Source organism: Salmo salar, chromosome 15 (genome assembly GCF_965601325.2).
Source record: "Salmo salar chromosome 15, fSalSal1, whole genome shotgun sequence".
Lineage (NCBI taxonomy): Eukaryota > Metazoa > Chordata > Actinopteri > Salmoniformes > Salmonidae > Salmo > Salmo salar.
Genome location: NC_138305.1, coordinates 95,756,098 through 95,779,807, shown reverse-complemented (window position 1 = coordinate 95,779,807; position 23,710 = coordinate 95,756,098). Strand labels below are relative to the sequence as shown.

Genomic DNA, 23,710 nt, shown 5'->3' with positions numbered 1-23,710 from the left:
TGAGTTCCTGGAGTGCCCTGTAAGGGTGAAGGAGATTGAGGTGGCAAAAGTTAGAGCAGTCAATCGAATCTCCTATGAGGAGGTGATTAAAATAATTGAGAAAACTAGTGATGCTAATGAAGATATGGTAGTGGACGCACCACAGCCTGTAGTAAATGTTTGCTGCAAGGCAAAAGATATCCTGTGTGTTAAAAAGGTGGATTTTGTGGCATTCATTGCCACAGTTATAAACTATATGGCACAAGTCTCAAAGACATTTAAGAAACTGGTCATTATTGTGGCTGCGGCAGAAAGGTTTTTGGGACTTAAGGATTTTACATCTGAAGACTTGAAAGGGGTACTCGCGCCGGAAGACCCAGGTTCCCCTTGAGTCTGTGTAGGAATGAGATCTGTTGTATACATTTTTTTTTAGATAAAAGTTGTTTGATTTAGTTTATTTTATTTAGTTTTTGGTAGTTTGGTAGTTGTTTTGGTATCTTGTTCCTTTTTTGGGAATCATGTTTCCATCCCGCACAGTAGGTGGCGGAATGCACATTAAATTGTGCGATCACCAATATACCATAAAAGAAGAAGAATATCCACTAGGTGGCGATATGGGTCTTTGGTACTAATCGTCACTAACCGTATCGTATGTAAAGAAGTCGACTTTTTCCTGAAGCAAAAGCAAGATGGCGGCTACCGTGAAGAAGACAGTTGTAAGCTGAAACTTGTTTGAATGAATCACCCATATCATTTGTTCAGTAATTATCTAAAACAATTTAGATTGTAAACAAATCAATTCAGGTAGCCTAGTGTTTAGAGCGTCGGGCCAGTAACTGAAATGTTGCTAGATCTGCCCCTGAACAAGGCAGTTAACCCACTGTTCCGTTCTAGTAAATACACATTTGTTCTTAACTGATTTGCCTAGTTAAATAATGGTTATATATATAATTGTCAAACTATATTGATATTCGTGCTCTCCTCGTGCGTTGGGATCACAGCTAGCAGCAGTAGTAACATTAACGATTCGGTTGCCAGTTTACGTTAGGTTACTTTACTAGCTAGCTAAGATGGTTATCTACAAACGACCAATCTATCCACAATTTCTTAGGTTACTCACTGATTTATTTAGTTATGGTTTTTAGTTTAATGATGGTACCATATGGATAAAAACGCTCAGCTAGTTTATCCTATGCAGCTATATGTTGCCTAGCTTGCTAGCTACATCCCCTCCCTTAAGGTATCCTGCTAGTTGTTCACTTTTCTTATCCCTATTTGCTATCTAACAAGATTAATTGTGTTCTGTTCTTTACCTATAGATATCAATATAGCTAGGCTAATTGTCTACAAGCTGTATTTTCTTCTCATTCACAGGCAGTTGAAGACGTCAATGTCACATTTGAAGACCAGAAGAAGATTAATACATTTGCCAGAAACACAAATCGAATGACAGAATTTAAAGATGAAATAGAAGCAAAAAAGGTAAGTGGTCAATCTAGTGTAATGATCATGAAAATCAGAATAATTCGATTTTCTTTAGACGTGTTTCTTATTCTAGTGCATCATGTCACTACCGGTATATTATATACAGTAGTCTAACTATAACCATAAATTAGGTCTGAACAATATATCTTATGTATTTTAATTTGTTTTTGCGCGATATTCCAAATGCCTGTATCGCAGAATAATTTTTTGTTGTTGTATTTTTAGTTTTCATGAGCATTTATGTCCGCTTGTCATGTTGTATCTTTGGTCTCGTCTCGTTCGCACCTTCTGTGCGCCTTCCCATTTACACCAGAGATTTGTATATAATGACGAGATGCTCATGTCTCCGCCCTAAACAATGGGAGTCGTTGTCCCAAAGGTGGGAAGGCACGTGACAAGTTTACGTTCAAAATAAGCGTTCATAAACGCTTTGGGATTATTTTGGCGAGAGTGGAATCTCTCGCTTCGCCTCTTTCTGAAAGCCACTCACGACAACAAAGATGAGAGATCACTTCCTTTCTGACAAACGGTTTCAACTCGCTATTTTGGTCCAACAGAATCGGTCATATGGAGACATTATTTAACTTCAATAGAGAAGTTAACATTTCGAAACATACCCAGTTCATGTTATAACTCCTCAAATTTCGAGCAGAGCAGACACTACTAAAACCGATGGATGTAACGTTACCAATGAACATTCATTCTGGAAATGTTATGCTCAGTTTTTCGCGCGTGCATTACTGTACCACGTATCGCTTGCAGCGTTTTAGTCAAATAAAGATTTCTATACTAGCTGTTTAGTCTGTTGTATAAATGAGCAATAAGCATAAAACAATTATATAAGGAATTGTCAACTCGTTCTCATTCTGAGAAATAAGGTAGGCCACTTGAGTTCAACATCTGAACAAAGTGGACAGGCTAGCATGCTGTTCAAACAGTTGAGACAGACAGAAAGTTGTGTTCATAACAATTTAACTGTTTTGCGGTGTTAGCTGAAATCAGAGCTTGTGAAATTATGCCTAGATCCAAATTGGCTAAACTTGAAATATAGATATTAGCTTGCTACTCACTAGCATGTTGGCTTGTGCTTGAGAGATTGTTTATGAGACCGGTGTTCATTTTCTATAATGCCTGCTACATAATTCGTGAATGTGCATTATGCATGGTTCTGGTTAAATTTGTATCAATAAGGGCATTTTTATAGACAGACCTGAAAGCTAGATCAGTGATTATTGCAACAACAAAAAAAGCAGGTACAACTATTTTGATAAAATAATTTAATTCATAATACATATTGTGAATCGGCCATAAGTTTGAGCAAATCGAGATATGAGTTTTAGGCCATATCGCCCAGCCCTACCAGCAATCTGCTTTCTTCTCTTCTCAGAAATCTCTACAGAATCTGCAGGATGCCAGTGATGACCTGATGATGGCTGAGGATGACACTCTGCTCGTCCCATATCAGATTGGAGACGTCTTCATCAGTCACACCCAGGAAGAGACCCAAGAGATGTTGGAAGCTGCAAAGGTATTGGTTACTATGATATGACTCATGTAGAAGTTAGGGGTATGGGGCAACCTCAGAAACCAGGATGCCTGTTCCTAAGGCAAACATGGATGGGTTATTTAACAAATTTAAATTAATGTTTCATAATGAACCCGAAGGCCAAGATGTCAAGGTATTATGTTTGACCCTATTACTAAGAATGCAACTTAAATCATTTGAACAATTCTGATTTATTACTATGTCAAACCTTAGTATAAATAGATCTATTAACGTGCATTGTTTGTGGCTACAGGAACTACTGCAGCAGGAGATTAAAGACCTAGAAGGGAAGGTGTCAAAGATACAACAGGTGTTGGGTGATCTGAAGGTCCAGCTCTATGCCAAGTTTGGGAACAACATCAACCTGGAAGCAGATGAAAGCTGAGTGCTTAGCCCGGTCCTAGATCTGTTTGTGCTGCTTAGTATGACAATTAATCAATGATTATAGTTATTGATAATATGCCACAAACAGATCTGGGATCAGGCTAAGTGGGCAACTATCTTTACATATGGAGTTTTCAAGCAGCTCGCATATTATCTGATCCACACAGCGCTGACAGGATGCTTGCCAAATCAACATGTTTGTCTTCTTCTCAGCATCAACACATTTTTTTTCAATGGTGCATGGTCTTATTTATGGTATTATTTTGTACAGTCTTGTATGAATGTCAGTGAATGTACCACTTGTTTTTTTAGTTATTTTTAGTTTTTATGTACTTGCACTGGGTCTCAGTAATATATGGCCCTATGGACTGACACAGAAGATATCTTTATACACCAGATGGCCATAAAGAAAACAACCTAAGGTTTTACCTTTGCAGTGCTTGGAGAAACTGTGGACTTTAATGTGGTTGAAGAAAATAAGTGAGCAGAGGCAGCCAATGTCACTGGTACAGGGAGTGAAACAGTTCAGGGGAGCAAGTATGCTGCTGACAGGAACCGCTACATGTCCTTTTACCATAATGAGAAAAATCAGTCCACGGGCCTATATTACTGAATCCCTGTGCAAGTACTAAACAATTAAAGCCACTTAAACCAGTCTTCATAAAGTAAAGAGGGTAACTTTTTTTTTTATGTTTACGATTTGGTTATGGAACAGAAATGAATACTATTGTATTCAGATTCAACTGATTTAAGACCAAAACATGTAGGTTACTGTGTGTGTATATCCCAAAGTGTATCTTAAAGGTGCAATCTGTAGTTTAATTTCTGGTCAAAAATACCTAGCAGGACTGAAAAAAACGAGTTTTTTTTTTTGGTGCACTGATCATCTTAAATAGAACCAGGTTTATTTGTGTGTTTGTTTTTGTTTTTCGCCAGTGTGGACAACCTATAAAGAAAGTTCTTACAATTCTGCTGCACAAGGTGTGGGAATTTTGTTATTTTTTTGATTGATTGTTAGTTTCAAAATTGATTGAAATAGAAAGGCATCCTGCTGATTGTAAAATAATATACATGCTTTTGGATTGATGAAATCAATTAGCAATTATTTAGTTATTTTACAAAATTTACTCTGCCACTTTTGGTATAACTCGAATGTATCACATAGCTCTAATAATTAAGCATGTGTGATGAACAGATCAATGTGTCTGACAATGTTAATATTAACAGCGAATAAACTATCAAAATAAAGTCGCACACTCCATGTATTAACTCCCAGCAATTTAATGGGTATTTACCAACGTTTCGGCATCGGGGTCACCCTGAGGAAGGCACAATGATGCCGAAATGTTGATAAATACCCATTAAATTGCTGGAGTGTGTGACTTTATTTTGATAGTTTAATGTTAATATTTAAACAAAGGAGCTACCAGCTAAAATCATGCACCTACACATGAACTTGTTTTTTCTGGTTAATAATAACAGTATCTCAGAATCAACAATGGGTTAGATAATCCTGCAGGATGGAACCAAAGCACATCACAACCATGAATAATATAAAGATGAGCAAATACTATTATGATCTATAATGCAGTGTTTTTGAGCTAGAAAAATATGAGGAACACTGTCTGCAATTTCTAATGACTTGGGAAACATTAGCATTTTAGATTACTCATGGCAGAATACAAGTAAGGAAATAAAATATGAAAACCTGTGGCCACAATAACACTTTTCTATGTTACGACACTTACAGTGGCTTGCGAAAGTATTCACCCCTTGGCATTTTTCCTATTTTGTTGCCTTACAACCTGGAATTAACATTTATTTTGGGGGGTTTGTATCATTTGATTTACACAACATGCCTACCACTATGAAGATGCAATATATTTTTTATTGTAAAACGAACAAGAAATAAAACAAAAAAACAGTCAACTTGAGCGTGCATAACTATTCACCCCCCAAACTCAATACTTAGTAGAGCCACCTTTTGCAGCAGTTACAGCTGCAAGTCTCTTGGGGTATGTCTCTATAAGCTTGGCACATCTAGCCACTGGGAGTTTTGCCCCTTTCTTCAAGGCAAAACTGCTCCAGCTCCTTCAAGTTGGATGGGTTCCGCTGATGTACAGCAATATTTAAGTCATACCACAGATTCTCAATTGGATTGAGGTCTGGGCTTTGACTAGGCCATTCCAAGACATTTAAATGTTTCCCCTTAAACCACTCGAGTATTGCTTTAGCAGTATGCTTAGGGTCATTGTCCCAATCTCAAATCTGGGACAATGACCTCTGTCCCAGTCTCAAATCTCTGGAAGACTGAAACAGGTTTCCCTCAAGAATTTCCCTGTATTTAGCACCATCCATCATTCTTTCAATTCTGACCAGTTTCCCAGTACCTGCCGATTAAAAATATCCCCACAGCATGATGCTGCCACCACCATGCTTCACTGTGGGGGTGGTGTTCTCGGGGTGATGAGAGGTGTTGTGTTTGAGCCAGACATAGCGTTTTCCTTGATGGGCAAAAAGTTCAATTTTAGTCTCATCTGACCAGAGTACCTTCTTCCATATGTTTGGGGAGTCTCCCACATGCCTTTTGGCGAACACCAAACACATTTGCTTATTTTTTTCTGGCCACTCTTCCGTAAAGCCCAGCTCTGTGGAGTGTACAGCTTAAAGTGATCCTATGGACAGAAACTCCTATCTCCGCTGTGGAGCTTTGCAGCTCCTTCGGGGTTATCTTTGGTCTCTTTGGTGCCTCTCTGATTAATGCCCTCTTTGCCTGGTCCGTGAGTTTTGGTGGGCGGCCCTCTCTTGCTTTGTTTGTTGTGGTGCCATATTCTTCAAATTTTGTAATAATGGATTTAATGGTGCTCCGTGGGATGTTCAAAGTTTCTGATATTTTCTTATAACCCAACCTTGATCTATACTTCTCCACAACTTTGTCCCTGACCTGTTTGGAGAGCTCCTTGGTCTTCATAGTGCCGCTTGCTTGGTGGTGCCCCTTGCTTAGTGGTGTTGCAGACTCTGGGGCCTTTCAGAATAGGTGTATATATACTGAGATCATGTGACAGATCATGTGACAGCTAGACTGCACACAGGTGGACTTTATTTAACTAATTATGTGACTTCTGAAGGTAATTGGTTGCACCAGATCTTATTTAGGGACTTCATAGCAAAGGGGGTGAATACATATGCATGCACAACTTTTCTGTTTTTGTTTTAATTTTTTTGTTGTTGAAACAAGTTATTTTTTTAATTTCACTTCACCAATTTGGACTATTTTGTGTATATCCATTACATGAAATCCAAATAAAAATCCATTTAAATTACAGGTTGTAATGCAACAAAATAGAAAACGCCAAGGGGGTGAATACTTTGGCAAGGCACTCTATACAGCTCTTATTTACCCACACGTATTAGCATTTTCCCACAATTATCTGACAACTCATACTCTTGATATTTCCTGATCATTATTAATGCAGAATTTATAATGTACCCCATTTCATATTTCCAGAATATCATGGCAGTTAAAATGGACCAAACAGTGATTAGATCAAAGCCACCATACTTCAGTAGTGCTGGTAAAAGCATTACTTATACTCTTAGCAGGTTCACAAGTAGTATAAAAACACTGTATATATTATCTGGTGCATATCACAATGGGTAAATAATGGATGTCAGACAGATACAGGATGTGACAGTGCTGGAACTGTAGTTACATGAACCCCACTGAAGGAGGCACCAGGAGAACGCTTTGTGTCACAGTCTGTGTTTCCCTCGCTCCCTCTAATATTCAGCCTTAAATATTACGTTTTGTTCTACTCATATAATCTCTGATCTGGTGGAATCTTCACAAGCAAAACCCTTTGGTGTAAAATGTAAAATTACAGTTCTTAAAAATCCTCCTAACAGAAACAGAATTGGACAGAGTGGTGAAGTCAGGTGAAATCCTTCCAGAAACTACAGATTTTGATGTTGTGTCTGAATAAACTAAGCTCTGAAATGCATCCAAACCATGTACTGCAGCCCAATACATAATGCAAAAACATAATGCACAGACATCATTAAAGTGTGCCCTCATTAAAGACCTCATTAAAGTGTGCCCTGCTTTAGCTAATAAAATATCACTAAATCAAGTAAATGTAGGTTTTGAAGTTGTGTTTTGAAGTTGTGGCAGACACCTCTGGAGGATCGAGATCTCAATTAACAAGTTCCTCTACCCCCCCGGGCTTCCTGCTCAGGCATTCACCGGTAAGATTATGAGGACAACCGCCCACACACACAGAAACAGAAACACACAGACACACACACGCACACACACACATTCTTGGCTTTATGCACAGCTTGTTAAACCCTGGCTCACATGGAAATCGGAAATGACTGGACTTATTTCCCAGACGGCCTTGTGTGTGTATTCTCTCTCTTTCTCGGTCTCTCACTCTTTCTCCTCGTTCTCACTCTCTCTCTTTACCCCCATCTCTGCACTTTTAATAATTAGCTGTGTAAAGTGGGGACGTATTCCCATGCATATCTTCATAACACTCACTGAGCTGTGTTCAGGCAGTGAGCCAATTTTACATCAATGATATGACTTCCATTCAACCATGTGGTGAAATTAAATGACATGAAGCCCATGGCACATTTTTAGGCTATTAGTTGTTTCAACAATAGTTGAATAACAACTACTGGTACTTAATTACCATATTCCCCTCACTATGAAAGACTACAATTGATGCTAGAGTTAGTCAGAGTTGTCCACAAAATCAATTTGTTGTATTCATTTTATTGGTCATGATTCATGTAATTTGGGCTTGTTCACTGCAATGACTGAGCCCTATTGATTTACATTGTAACTGCAGAAACTCTCCAGAAGGTGTCTCTGTGTCTCTATTACAAGCGACACATAGCATTCACCTTATCCTTTTTTTGTCACTGACATGCAACTTTTTGTTAAAAGTGAAAGTGAAGACCACTGTGCTTTGATTCCTTCAAAATGCAATGTCTCAATTCTAGAAAAGATCCATCCAAAATAGTAAACTCAATAATTAAAGGGAAATAGGGAAGTGCTCCCTGAAGTGTTCTGTCAGGCTCAGACACAGGGGATTGTGGTGGTGCAGATTTCTAACAGTAGCATATCAATTAAACACCACAACTGGCTTTCAGTCCCCTGGTGTCCTTTCACTGTACTTATCCCATCAAGCAAATTGTCACAGTGTATGAGATGGATACTAGACTGTTCTGCACCACTGTAGGCTTTTTGTTTTGTTTGTATATACAGTTGAAGTCGGAAGTTTAAATACACTTAGGTTGGAGTCATTAAAACTCATTTTTCAACCACTCCACAAATTTCTTGTTAACAAACTATAGTTTTGGCAAGTCGGTTAGGACATCTACATTGTGCATGACACAAGTATTTCTTCCAACAATTGTTTACAGACAGATTATTTCAAATATAATTCACTGTATCACAATTCCAGTGGGTCAGAAGTTTACATACACTAAGTTGACTGTGCCTTTAAACAGCTTGGAAAATTCCAGAAAATTATGTCATGGGGTTAGAAGCTTCTGATAGGCTACTTGACATAATTTGAGTCAATTGGAGGTGTACCTGTGGATGTATTTCAAGGCCAACCTTCAAACTCAGTGCCTCTTTTCTTGACATCATGGGAAAACCAAAAGAAATTTAGCCAAGACCTCAGAAAAATTATTGCAGACCTCCACAAGTCTGGTTCATCCTTGGGAGCAATTTACAAATGCCTGAAAGTACCACGTTCATCTGTACAAACAATAGTATGCAAGTATAAACACCTTGGGACCACGCAGCCGTCATACTGCTCAGGAAGGAGACACATTGTCTCCTAGAGATGAACGTACTTTGGTGCAAAAAGTGAAAATCAATCCCAGAACAACAGCAAATGACCTTGTGAAGATGCTGGAGGAAACCGGTACAAAAGTATCTATATCCACAGTAAAATGAGTCCTATATCGACATAACCTGAAAGGCCACTCAGCCAGGAAGAAGCCACTGCTCCAAAACCACCATAAAAAAGAGAGACTACGGTTTGCAACTGCACATGGGGACAAAGATCATACTTTTTGGAGAAATGTCCTCTGGTCTGATGAAACAAAATAGAACTGTTTGGCCATAATGACCATCATTAAGTTTGAAGGAAAAAGGGGGATGCTTGCAAGCTGAAGAATACCATCCCAACCGTGAGGCACGGGGGTGGCAGCAATCATGTTGTGGGGGGTGCTTTGCTGCAGGAGGGACTGGTGCACTTCACAAAATAGATGGCATCATGAGGGAGGACAATTATGTGGATATATTGAAGCAACATCTCAAGACATCAGTCAGGAAGTTAAAGCTTGGTTGCAAATAGATCTTCCAAATGGACAATGACCCCAAGCATTCTTCCAAAGTTGTGGCAAAATGGCTTAAGGACAACAAAGTCAAGGTATTGGAGTGGCCATCACAAAGCCCTGACCTCAAACCCATAGAAAATTTGTGGGCAGAACTGAAAAAGCGTGTGCGAGCAAGGAGGCCTACAAACCTGACTCAGTTACACCAGCTCTGTCAGGAGGAATGGGCCAAAATTCACCCAACTTATTGTGGGAAGCTTGTGGAAGGCTACCTGAAACGTTTGACCCAAGTTAAACAATTTAAAGGCAGTGCTACCAAATACTAATTGAGTGTATGTTCACTTCTGACCAACTGGGAATGTGATGAAAGAAATAAAAGCTGAAATAAATCATCCTCTCTACTATTATTCTGACGTTTCACATTCTTAGAATAAAGTGGTGATCCTAACTGACCTAAGACAGGGAATTTTTACTAGGATAAAATGTCAGGAATTGTGAAAAACTGAGTTTAAATGTATTTGGCTAAGGTGTATGTAAACTTCGGACTTCACCTGTATACACTACCGTTCAAAAGTTTGGGGTCACTTCCTTGTTTTTGAAAGAAAAGCACATTTTTTTGTCTGTTAAAATAACATCAAATTGATCAGAAATACACTGTAGACATTGTTATTGTTGTAAATGACTATTGTAGCTGTAAATGGCTGATTTTTTATGGACTATCATATATATCCGTACGGAGGCCCATTATCAGCAACCATCACTCCTGTGTTCCAATGGTAAGTTGTGTTAGCGAATCCAAGTTTATAATTTTGAAAGGCTATTTGATCATTATAAAACCCTTTTGCAATTATGTGAGCACAGATGAAAACTGTTGTTCTGATTAAGAAGCAATAAAACTGGCCTTCTTTAGACTAGTTGAGTATCTGGAGCATCAGCATTTGTGGGTTCGATTACTGGCTCAAAATGGCCAGAAACAAAGACCTTTCTTCAAAAACTCATGAGTCTATTCTTGTTCTGACAAATGAAGGCTATTCCATGTGAGAAATTGCCAAGAAACTGAAGACCTCTGTCGTGTCTTTGGGGTACCATTAAACTGAAGACATGTTTATCAATTAACTCCCTGTAATTATTATCACGCGATTAAACTGATTAATCGTTTAATTGTAATTAACTAGGAGATCGGGGCACCAAGGAAAATATTCAGATTACAAAGTTATAATTTTCCTAATATAACTTTCCTATATTATAACATTATATATTATATTCTATTATAGTATAGGCCGATTATCTTCTGGTTTAAATGGTGTATTTTACCTCGCGTCCAGTCTCATTCCAAACGCCGTAAATTGTTGTATCTTCACGAACCCAGTCTTTACTAAGAGTCATCCATACATCAATTGTCTTAAAATAATTTATTTACTAAACTAAGTAATTCACAGAAAGCATACAAACAGTAATTATCATCACAAAGAATTGGTAGAGTAATGTGCCCTAGTGGTCTAAACAGGCCTGGCTGGTGTCTTGTAGAACAATGGGTCATAAAAAGTTCAGCTGAGGAGACACACAAAGTTCATTAATATTAACAATTGATATGCTAAACCTTTGCACATGAACGCTCACTCATTCGGGAACAATTGCAATCAATATATATTTACGCTCAGTGTGTCGTCGGGATCCTTGTTGGAGCGTCGTTCTGTTGGAGAGTTTTGTCCGCGTTCTCTCTCTCTCTCTCTCTCTCTCGGTTAGAATGGATCTTTCAAAGCGACATTCATTAATGTCGTTATCGAATGGATGTTTCGTCGGTCTTCGCGTTCAATGATATAATTTCTAGCTGCAGACTATTAATTAATATCAAAGACTTGTTCTTATTCTGTCGATATCAATAGTCTAAAAGTTAACCACGTGGTATAGTTCACTTTCAGTAGATGGATTGGATGGTCAAACCTATTGGCTAACTCGCAATGGAGTGGAGGCCTGGTCTATTAGAAAGTAAATCAGGGTATGGTTTTATAGTGAACATAGAACAGGCTTGTCACATGACGCCTGGTCCTGTCTGTGTCCCTGGGGGCGTGCCGATGACTGAGTTAAGCTTGGTACAGAAATACAATTCTATCACATTAACATCAGTACATAGCATCTCAATGTATTACAAATAGCTTTATCCTTATTAATACATTTTATACAACCATGTGGATGCAAGTCCCATCGCTGAGGCTATTATATAAACAGTTTTATGGTAATATGGCTATATTGTCTCTTCTGAGTATCACAAAATTGTACCAAGCGGACCAGTTCGTAGCTGGATTCTTCACCAGTCTTCCATACCTTCTCCAGAACACAAATGTCGCTTGGCTCCCCAATTCTGTGAGTTGGAAGAATTTCCTTTGTCTCTCTATGGGCCATGTGGCAAGAGATTCTCCTGGAATTTTATCACCCCTTCACACAGGGCCTGGGTGGGGGGAGGTAGGTTGCGGGATGGTGCAAGGGGGAGGGGGTCAACTGTCCTCCCTGTACTCAAAGAGGCCAACGTCATGACACCTCGTACAACGCTGTGTACTACTCCCTTCACAGAACAGCGCAAACGTTCTCTAACCAGAATAGAAAGAGGAGTGGGAGACCCCGGTGCACAACTGAGCAAGAGGACAAGTACATTAGAGTGTCTAGTTTGAGAAACAGACTCCTCACAAGTCCTCAACTGGCAGCTTCATTAAATAATACCCGCAAAACACCAGTCTCAACGTCAACAGTGAAGAGGCGACTCCAGGATGCTGGCCTTCTAGACAGAGTTGCAAAGAAAAAGCCATATCTCAGTCTGACCAATAAAAATAAAAGATTAAGATGGACAAAAAAATACACTGCACAGAGGAACACTGCCTAGAAGGACAGCATCCCAGAGCATCCTCGCAAAAACCATCAAGTGCTATGATGAAACTGGCTCTCATGAGTACTGCCACAGAAAAAGAAGACCCAGAGTTACCTCTGCTGCAGAGGATAAGTTAATTAGAGTTACCAGCCTCAGAAATCGGCAATTAACTGCACCTCAGATTGCAGCCCAAATTAATGCTTCACAGAGTTCAAGTAAAAGACACACCTCAACATCAACTGTTCAGAGGAGATGGCGTGAATCAGGCCTTCATGGTCAAATTGCTGTAAAGAAACCACTACCAAATGACACAAATGAGAAGAGACTTGCTTGGGCCAAGATACACAGGCAATGGACATTAGACTGGTGGAAATCTGTCCTTTGGTCTAATGAGTCCAAATTTGTGTTCCCACCGTGAAGCATGGAGGAGGAGGTGTGTGATGGTGTGGTGGTGCTTTGCTGGTGACACTGTCTGTGATTTATTTAGAATTCAAGGCACACTTAACCAGCATGGCTACCACAGCATTCTGCAGCTATACACCATCCCATCTGGTTTGCACTTAGTGGGACTCTCATTTGTTTTTGTGTAAGGGCTATTTGACCAAGGAGAGTGATAGAGTGCTGCATCAGATGACCTGGCCTCCACAATCACCCGACCTCAATCCAATTAAGATGGTTTGGGATGAATTGGACCGCAGAGTGAAGGAGAAGCAGCCAACACGTGCTCAGCATTTGTGGGAACTCCTTCAAAACTGTTGGAAAAGCATTCCAGGTGAAGCTGGTTGAGAGAATGCCAAGAGTGTGCAAAGCTGTTATCAAGGCAAAGGATGGCTACTTTGAAGAATCTCAAATATAAAATATATTTACATTTGTTTAACACTTTTTTGCTTATTACATGATTCCATGTGTTATTTCATAGTTTTATGTCTTCACTATTATTCTACAATGTCGAAAATAGTATAATTTAAGAAAAATGTTTGACTGGTACTCAATACACATATACACTTCATGACCTAAAGTATGTGGACACCTGCTCGTCAAACATCTCATTCCAAAATCATGGGCATTACAGTTTTTCACCAATTGTTAACACACGTTTGCTGAAACTACACATTTTCTGAAACTACATCTCAAGTTCTCAAATCTTTGAACACAAAACATAAAACAGTTAAACAATTTCCCCAAACCCCACAGACATCTTGCAAAATGCAACACAGCAATCAAAATCATGTACTCCCTGCTCAAAATTAAACTCTGCACACAAATGAGACAAACGCACATCAGACGACACCATTCTGTATACTTCTGGCCCTTCTTTGGACACTGTGTTAACAACCCTCCAGACGAGCTTCAATGCCATACAACTCTCCTTCCGTGGCTTCCAACTGCTCCTAAATACAAGTAAAACTAAATGCATGCTCTTCAACCGATCGCTGCCTGCACCTGCCCGCCCATCCTGCATCACTACTCTGGACGGTTCTGACTTAGAATATGTGGACAACTACAAATACCTAGGTGTCTGGTTAGACTGTAAACTCTCCTTCCAGACTCACATCAAACATCTCCAATCCAAAGTTAAATCAAGAATTGGCTTCCTATTTCGCAACAAAGCATCCTTCACTCATGCTGCCAAACATACCCTCGTAAAACTGACCATCCTACCGATCCTCGACTTCGGCGATGTCATTTACAAAATAGCCTCCAATACCCTACTCAACAAACTGGATGCAGTCTATCACAGTGCCATCCATTTTGTTACCAAAGCCCCATATACTACCCACCACTGCGACCTGTACGCTCTCGTTGGCTGGCCTTCGCTTCATAATCGTCGCCAAACCCACTGGCTCCAGGTCATCTACAAGACCCTGCTAGGTAAAGTCCCCCCTTATCTCCGCTCACTGGTCACCATAGCAGCACCCACCTGTAGCACGCGCTCCAGCAGGTATATCTCTCTGGTCACCCCCAAAGCCAATTCCTCCTTTGGCCGTCTCTCTTTCCAGTTCTCTGCTGCCAATGACTGGAACGAACTACAAAAATCTCTGAAACTGGAAACACTTATCTTCCTCACTAGCTTTAAGCACCAGCTGTCAGATCAGCTCACAGATCACTGCACCTGTACATAGCCCATCTATAATTTAGCCCAAACAACTACCCCTTCCCCTACTGTATTTATTTATTTTATTTTGCTCCTTTGCACCCCATTAACTCAATTTTTACTTTGCACTTTCTTCTACTACAAATCTACCATTACAGTGTTTTACTTGCTATATTGTATTTACTTTGCCACCATGGACTTTTTTTGCCTTTACCTCCCTTATCTCACCTCATTTGCTCACATTGTACATAGACTTATTTTTCTACTGTATTATTGACTGTATATTTGTTTTACTCCATGTGTAACTCTGTTGTCACGGGCTGGCTCGAGGAACAACAGGAGAGGTAGAGTCAGGCGCAGGAGACAGAGAGAGTTCGTGACCACCCTTCTTTATTTGAAGCACTGTACGTGGTCGACAAGGTATAGGGGCGCAGCCCTGAACGATTCTGCGGTGGTGTACACAAAATAAAAGAAACCACTGGCAGAAGGAAAAACTAAATACACGTTCTTACGAACACACAAAACCCGGACAAGCAACACAATCACGTACAACCACATACATCCTACGCTAACCTAAATAACCCCCCCTTACTAATGACTAACCCAAAACAGGTGTGTGCCTACCTAGACCTAACCAAACGAAAGTGAAACAAAAAGGGATCGATGGTAGCTAGTAGGCCGGCGACGACGACCGCCGAGCTCCGCCCGGCCGAGGAGGGGCGCCACCATCCGTCACTGTCGTGACAGTACTCCCCCCCTGACGCGCGGCTCCCGCAGCGCGCCGACGCCGGCCTCGAGGACGCCCCGGAGGGCGAGGCGCAGGGCGATCCGGATGGAGGCTGTGGAACTCCCGGATGAGCGCTGGGTCCAGTATGTCCTCCACCGGTACCCAGCACCTCTCCTCCGGGCCGTACCCCTCCCAGTCCACGAGGTACTGCAGGCCCCTCGCCCGGCGTCTGGAGTCCAAGATGGACCGGACTGTGTACGCCGGGGGCCCCCCGATGTCCAGGGGGGGTGGAGGGACCTCCCGTACCTCATTTTCCTGCAGCGGACCAGCTACCACCGGCCTGAGGAGAGACACATGAAACGAGGGGTTAATGCGATAATAAGAAGGAAGTTGTAATCTGTAACACACCTCGTTTATTCTCCTCAGGACTTTAAATGGCCCCACAAACCGCGGACCCAGCTTCCGGCAGGGCAGGCGGAGGGGCAGGTTCCGGGTCGAGAGCCAGACTCTCTCCCCTGGGGTGAACACCGGGGCCTCGCTGCGGTGCCGGTCAGCGCTCGCTTTTTGTCGTACCCTGGTTCGTTCCAGGGATTCCTGCACAGCGTTCCAGGTCTCCCTTGAGCGCTGAACCCATTCCTCCACCGCAGGGGCCTCCGTCTGGCTCTGATGCCATGGCCCCAGGACCGGCTGATAACCCAACACACATTGGAATGGTGATATGTTGGTGGAGGAGTGGCGCAAAGAGTTCTGAGCCATTTCGGCCCATGGCACGAACCTTGCCCACTCCCCTGGCCGGTCCTGGCAGTAGGACCGCAGGAACCTGCCCACCTCCTGGTTTACCCTTTCCACCTGCCCATTACTTTCGGGGTGAAACCCCGAGGTCAGACTGAGCGAAACCCCCAGTCGCTCCATAAACGCCCGCCACACTCTGGACGTGAACTGGGGGCCTCGATCTGAGACGATATCCTCGGGCACCCCGTAGTGCCGGAAGACGTGGGTGAATAAGGCTTCTGCGGTCTGCAGGGCCGTAGGAAGACCGGGTAACGGAAGCAGACGGCAGGACTTAGAAAACCGGTCCACAACGACCAGGATCGTAGTGTTGCCCTGAGACGGCGGGAGATCGGTCAAGAAATCCACCGCCAGGTGGGACCATGGTCGTTGTGGAACCGGGAGGGGTTGTAATTTCCCTCTAGGCAGGTGCCTGGGAGCCTTACTCTGAGCGCACACCGAACAGGAGGAGACATAGTGCCTCACGTCCCTCACCAAGGTGGGCCACCAGTATCTCCCACTAAGACCACGCACTGTCCGCTCAACCCCTGGGTGACCCGAGGAGGGAAGCGTGTGAGCCCACCGAATCAGCCGATCGCGAACATCGAGCGGAACGTACTTACGACCCACTGGACACTGCGGAGGAGTAGGCTCCGTCCGTAACGCCCGCTCGATGTCCGCGTCCACCTCCCAGACCACCGGTGCCACCAGGCAGGAGGCTGGAAGTATGGGAGTGGGATCGGTGGACCGTTCCTCGGCGTCATGGAGACGAGACAGTGCGTCGGCCTTAGTGTTCCGGGAACCTGGGATATACGAGATGTTAAACCGAAATCTCGTAAAGAACATCGCCCACCTGGCTTGACGCGGGTTCAGTCTCCTCGCCGCCCGGATGTACTCCAGATTGCGGTGGTCAGTCCAGATGAGAAAAGGGTGACGTGCCCCCTCAAGCCAATGTCTCCACACCTTCAGGGCTCTGACCACAGCCAACAGCTCCCTGTCCCCCACATCATAGTTACGCTCCGCCGGACTCAACTTCCTAGAGAAGAAGGCGCAGGGGCGGAGCTTTGGGGGGGCGCCCGAGCGCTGGGACAGCACGGCTCCTACCCCAGCCTCGGACGCGTCCACCTCCACTATGAAGGGCAAAGAGGGGTCCGGGTGCGCCAGCACCGGAGCGTCGGTGAACAAAACCTTCAGACGACTAAAGGCCCTGTCCGCCTCCGCGGACCACTGCAACCGCACCGGGCCCCCCTTCAACAGTGAGGTAATGGGAGCCGCCACCTGACCAAAGCCCCGGATAAACCTCCGGTAGTAATTGGCAAATCCCAAAAACCGCTGCACCTCCTTCACCGTGGTGGGAGTCGGCCAATTACGCACGGCTGAAACGCGGTCACATTCCATCACTACCCCTGATGAGGAAATGCGATACCCCAAGAAAGAGACGGCTGGTTTGGAAAACTCACATTTCTCAGCCTTGACGTATAGGTCATGCTCCACCAGTCGCCCAAGCACTTTACGCACCAGAGACACATGCTCGGCGCGTGTAGTGGAGTAGACCAGAATGTCATCGATGTACACCACTACACCCTGACCGAGCAGGTCCCGTAGAATCTCATCCACAAAGGATTGAAAGACTGCGGGAGCATTCTTTAACCCATACGGCATGACGAGGTACTCATAATGGCCAGATGTGGTACTAAATGCCGTTTTCCACTCGTCCCCTCCTCGGATACGCACCAGATTATATGCGCTCCTGAGATCCAATTTCGTGAAGAAGCGCGCCCCGTGAAATGACTCCATCGCCGAGGCGATGAGAGGTAGTGGGTAACTGAAACCCACTGTGATGGCATTTAGACCTCTATAGTCAATGCACGGGCGCAGACCTCCCTCCTTCTTCTTCACGAAAAAGAAGCTCGAGGAGACGGGTGAGTGAGATGGCCGAATGTATCCCTGCCTCAAGGACTCAGTGACGTATGTCTCCATAGCCGCTGTTTCCTCCTGAGACAGGGGATAAACGTGACTACGAGGAAGGGCAGCGCCCACCTGGAGGTTTATCGCACAGTCTCCTCGTCGATGAGGTGGTAATTGGGTCGCCTTCGTTTTACTGAAGGCGATAGCCAAATCGGCATACTCTGAGGGAATGTGCACGGTGGATACTTGGTCTGGACTCTCCACCGTAGTCGCACCGATGGAAACTCCTATGCACCTGCCCGAGCACTCATTTGACCACCCCTTAAGAGCCCTCTGTCCCCACGAAATCTTAGGGTTGTGAGTGGCTAGCCAGGGAATCCCTAGAACCACTGGAAATGCTGGGGAATCGATGAGGAAAAGACTAATCCATTCCTCATGACCCCCCCGCATTACCATGACCAGAGGCACAGTGACCTCCCTGACCAGCCCTGACCCTAGTGGTCGACTGTCTAGGGCGTGCACGGGGAAGGGTTGGTCCAACTGGACCAGGGGAATCCCTAACTTAGCCGCGACCCCACGGTCCATAAAACTCCCTGCTGCGCCTGAATCGACTAGCGCCTTAAACCGGGAGTGAGGGGAGAAACAAGGAAAGGACACTGACACATACATGTGACGGACAGGGGGCTCTGGGTGAGGCTGGTGCTGACTCACCTGAGGTGTCAAAGGAGCGCTCTCCCTGCCCTCTGGACTCCTAGGGGAGTCTCCCCAGCACCGGTCCACAGTGTGCCCTCTGCGACCACATGAGGTGCAGGAGCGACCTCCCCCTCCAGTCTTCCTGGCTGCTGCCCCCCCTATCTCCATAGGCGTGGGAGCAGGAGGACTGGAGGGTGGAATGAGCAGGGCCCGGGTCGGACGTCCGCGGGCGGCCAGCAGATTGTCCAGTCGGATGGACAGATCCACCAGTTGGTCCAGTGTGTGGGTCGTGTCCCGACAGGCTAATTCCCGGCAGACGTCCTCCCTCAAACTACAACGGTAGTGATCTATAAGGGCCCTCTCATTCCACCCTGCTCCCGCGGCCAGGGTCCGGAACTCGAGAGCGAAGTCCTGCGCGCTCCTCGTCTCCTGCCTCAGGTGAAACAGCCGCTCACCCGCCGCTCTCCCCTCCGGGGGATGATCGAATACTGCCCGAAAGCGGCGGGTGAACTCTGGGTAGTTGTCCCTGGCTGAGTCCGGACTGTCCCACACGGCGTTTGCCCATTCCAGGGCCTTACCCGTGAGGCAGGAGACGAGGACGCTGACGCTCTCCTCCCCCGAGGGAGAGGGACGAACGGTCGCCAGGTATAACTCCAACTGGAGCAAGAAGCCCTTACACCCAGCGGCCGTTCCATCGTACTCCCTGGGGGGAGCGAGTTTCACCCCACTGGTACTGGGTGCTGTGGGTGCTGGTGGGGGCGCAGGCTGTTGGCCTGCCGCGTTCAGGGGGCCGAGAGCGCGTCGGTCCCAGCTCTCCAGGCGCGCCAACACCTGATCCATGGCGTTCCCCAGCCGGTGGAGCAGGGTGGAGTGTTGGTCGACGGTTTCCTCCATGGACATGGCTGGCGCTGAAGCTCCTGCTGACTCCATTTAGTTACGGTACGTGATTTCTGTCACGGGCTGGCTCGAGGAACAACAGGAGAGGTAGAGTCAGGCGCAGGAGACAGAGAGAGTTCGTGACCACCCTTCTTTATTTGAAGCACTGTACGTGGTCGACAAGGTATAGGGGCGCAGCCCTGAACGATTCTGCGGTGGTGTACACAAAATAAAAGAAACCACTGGCAGAAGGAAAAACTAAATACACGTTCTTACGAACACACAAAACCCGGACAAGCAACACAATCACGTACAACCACATACATCCTACGCTAACCTAAATAACCCCCCCTTACTAATGACTAACCCAAAACAGGTGTGTGCCTACCTAGACCTAACCAAACGAAAGTGAAACAAAAAGGGATCGATGGTAGCTAGTAGGCCGGCGACGACGACCGCCGAGCTCCGCCCGGCCGAGGAGGGGCGCCACCATCCGTCACTGTCGTGACATCTGTGTTGTTGTATGTTGTCGAACTGCTTTGCTTTATCTTGGCCAGGTCACAATTGTAAATGAGAACTTGTTCTCAACTTGCCTACCTGGTTAAATAAAGGTGAAATAAAAAAAAATAAAAAAAATAAATGAATCTAACTTAGTGACAACCGAGATCACACTAATGTGACATATTCAAAACACTACTTTGAGGGCCTATTTAAGTGTAAAGACTAAGATTTTGTTGTTGTACTGTATATTGTTTGTGTGTACTCAAACAAGAAAGGAACAGAAATGAAACTATTTTAATTGTATATTTCAAAATGACTCAATACTGGGCAAACATCATACTGTAAGCACACATACAGTAAAAATGCAAACATACAGTAAATATATTTTGTATATGCAAAGGAAGAAAAATAGACCTATTTGTATTACTGTACGTTAGATCAATTGCACAGAACAGATTAAAAAAACGGTCGAAATACAGTAAAATCATAAGTCAAGAAACAAATACTCCATTGTGAAAACAAAATCAGTCATTTCTTGTGTTTTGGGCCGACTACAGATTTTCATCAACTTAACAGGCGGTATTCTCCTTGGCCAGACAGCAGTGAAAATATCTTCCAGCATCATGCATCCACCCCTGACAGCAATAAGTGTGGAATGTCACCACAGGCCTCCTCCATTGCCTGGAGAAGGGCCATACGTTCATGGAGTTTGCGATCATACACCTTTCCACCTCCTTGCTGAAAACAACTCCTCAATTGGGTTGAGAAATGGGGAATATAGAGAATTGTGAACCTGGAATGGTCATGGAACTAGGTCTGTGGCGGTCACAACAGTTTGTCAGCCGGTGATTGTCAAGCAAATAACTGCCGGTTTCACGACAATTGACCGTTAATTAACATAAACACATTTAGCATCTTCTGGCTTCCACAACTACAAGCCACTGATGTAGACCTTTGGAACATCTACATTTTAAAAAGTCTAATAAATCCATGTAATATAGCCTACACTTCCACAATAAATCCATTATTTATTGTAGACAGGTCTAAAAAACATGATAGGAAAATGTAGTCTATTTCAGAAGAACAGAATAGCATACTGAGTTGTCCTTATGTTAGGTCCTGATCTGGCTATGCCATTTGGCTGTGGGTTACACTCATTTAGCAGACAATATTTGCTTAGAATTCTGTACAATTGAATGAAGCTAAATAAATTACGAAGCTAATCAAAATATTTGATGAAGTGTGCACGTGCAGCTAGTCTGTGTTGAGTGGTTAACAAAGAAACAGGTACTCCTATATGCTTAATTGAGAGTTATTTATGTAACTTTAGTTGTGATACAAACGTTGGGCTATATGTTTAGATTTTTAACACATTATAAGGCTGCATAATATGACTCTAATGATAATTTGAAAAAGTTACATGAAAGGCATGAGCTCTGCTTTGTTTTTTTGTGCAGGCTGAACTCACTTCATCAGTTTCTCAGTCACAATTTGACAAGCACTTGATAATGCCTCGAATTTCCCGGCGGCATCCCCTTTGTGTTGCCGTAATGCCCCCTAAAAAAAATCCATGCCTTTTGCGGCCAATGACCGTTGTGCCCTTTGGCTGAATATAATTCCTTTCTCCCTACGTGCTGCGTGCTCCAAAGCACCTTCCTCTCACATGGCTCTCCATCACCTGATTGGGTCTCTCTCACAGGCAACAAATACATCAGGGACGCAACTGCGCGCGTCCTTATCTAATTCCAAGGCGCCTATTTAAGATATTGGAAGAACTGTCCACATTTACTTTTCGGCAGCCAACAAGATGAGTAGGCCTAACAAACAGCAAAAGTGACTATGTCAATCTACTATCCCCCATAGTACAAAAGTTGACATATTCTATTTTGTGCGAGAAATAAATATTCAAACATAGTCTGGGACTGCGATAGATCCCAAATTAATACAATTGTCTCCCAATTTTTACACAATGAGGCTGACGCAACAGATCAGAAAGTTTAGCTTAAAATCTTGGTAAACTATTAGGCTATTTCTTCACATAATAAGCGCAACAATGCGCACAGGGCAATAGGCTGTAAGCGTGAATGTTCCATTAGCGGGATAACACCATTATCAAAAGTGAACTTAAATACGGTTCGCACGTAATTATTTTATTATAAAGGTGCATTTTTATGGTTAAAATTATCTTCCCCAAACTTGAAACTCAAGCGCTGCGTGTGTACACTAAATGCCAGTTAGGCTCTACACTCATTGTAAAGCAGATTAATGTGCTTAATTTTAAGATGTTATTTGGCCACTTTAGTTATGATACAAACCTTATCAAAACATGTAGACCTATGGGCTAAGCTACATGAGGTGTGGGACTATGATTTGAAAAAGTCTATGCATTGTTTTTTGCTTTACACTGGGCATCATTCACAAGTGTTAATATATAATTCACAAGTGATAGGCTAATACTGTTACCCATTAGGCTATTATTGATTTAATCTTGTCTTTACATATACTAAATAAAATGTGTGAAATTTGTTTTGATATAGAATGGCCAATTATCATGCGCATGTCTCAAAACGGGGGCAGGGGGAAAGAAATGCATGTCATCTATGCACTTAAATAGCAAATGGAGGATGCTTTTCCCATGGTTCATTTTCATGCAAGCCAGGTAAGCTATACTCCTGTTGTAAAGACACGCAATGTGCTTAATATTAGGAAAGATGAGATATTAATATAGTAGGTCGAGCCTATAGAAAACTGATGGGATCCTCCTCTTTTTAATAGAAGCCATCACTCTGTTTTCTCACGCAATTGCATAGCCAATAGATATATTGCACAACATGAGCTCATCGGCTCTCATGAGGTGTTTAATTCGATCTTCAATTATATTTGCATTGACGTCAGAGTGGTTAGAGGGACAACAGAGTGCTGAGTACAAGGCAGTTAGCAAGTCTGGTAGGCTACTAATGACCATCAGCAGCATCATAGCTTGGAGAAGCCTAATTACTGTGACTAAACATAGACAGGGCTCTAACTCCTCTAGCTCCACAATGAAATAGGGTGCAGGCCAGGCAGCAGGCTGTTAGCTAGCCTGCTAGTTTAGTGGAGTCTGCCACTAGCACAGTCAGCGTAGTCAGCTCAGCTTTCCCCATTGAGACCGTGTCTGTGCCTCGATCTAGGTTGGGCAAAATTAAAGATGGCGGTGTTCGCTTTAGCAATCTCACTAGTATAAAGACCTCCTCCATTCCTGCCATTATTGAAAGAGATTGTGATACCTCACATCTCAAAATTGGGTTACTTAATGTTAGATCCCTCACTTCCAAGGCAGTTATAGTCAATGAACTAATCACTGATCATAATCTTGATGTGATTGGCCTGACTGAAACATGGCTTAAGCCTGATGAATTTACTGTGTTAAATGAGGCCTCACCCCCTGGTTACACTAGTGACCATACCCCCCGTGCATCCGGCAAAGGCGGAGGTGTTACTAACATTTACGATAGCAAATTTCAATAAAAAAAAAAAAACATTGACGTTTTC

The 23,710-nt window shown here is 43.5% G+C and overlaps 1 protein-coding gene across 1 annotated transcript; it reads left to right on the top strand.

Moving 5' to 3' along the window:
* Positions 1-599: 599 nt before the first annotated feature.
* pfdn4 (prefoldin subunit 4) lies at positions 600-4,361 on the top strand. Its single transcript, XM_014146999.3, has 4 exons — positions 600-695; positions 1,354-1,461; positions 2,852-2,992; positions 3,264-4,361. Exons 1-4 carry the CDS (start codon positions 669-671, stop codon positions 3,393-3,395), a joined length of 408 nt encoding a protein of 135 aa, XP_014002474.1. The 5' UTR covers positions 600-668; the 3' UTR covers positions 3,396-4,361.
* The last annotated feature ends 19,349 nt before the right edge of the window (positions 4,362-23,710 follow it).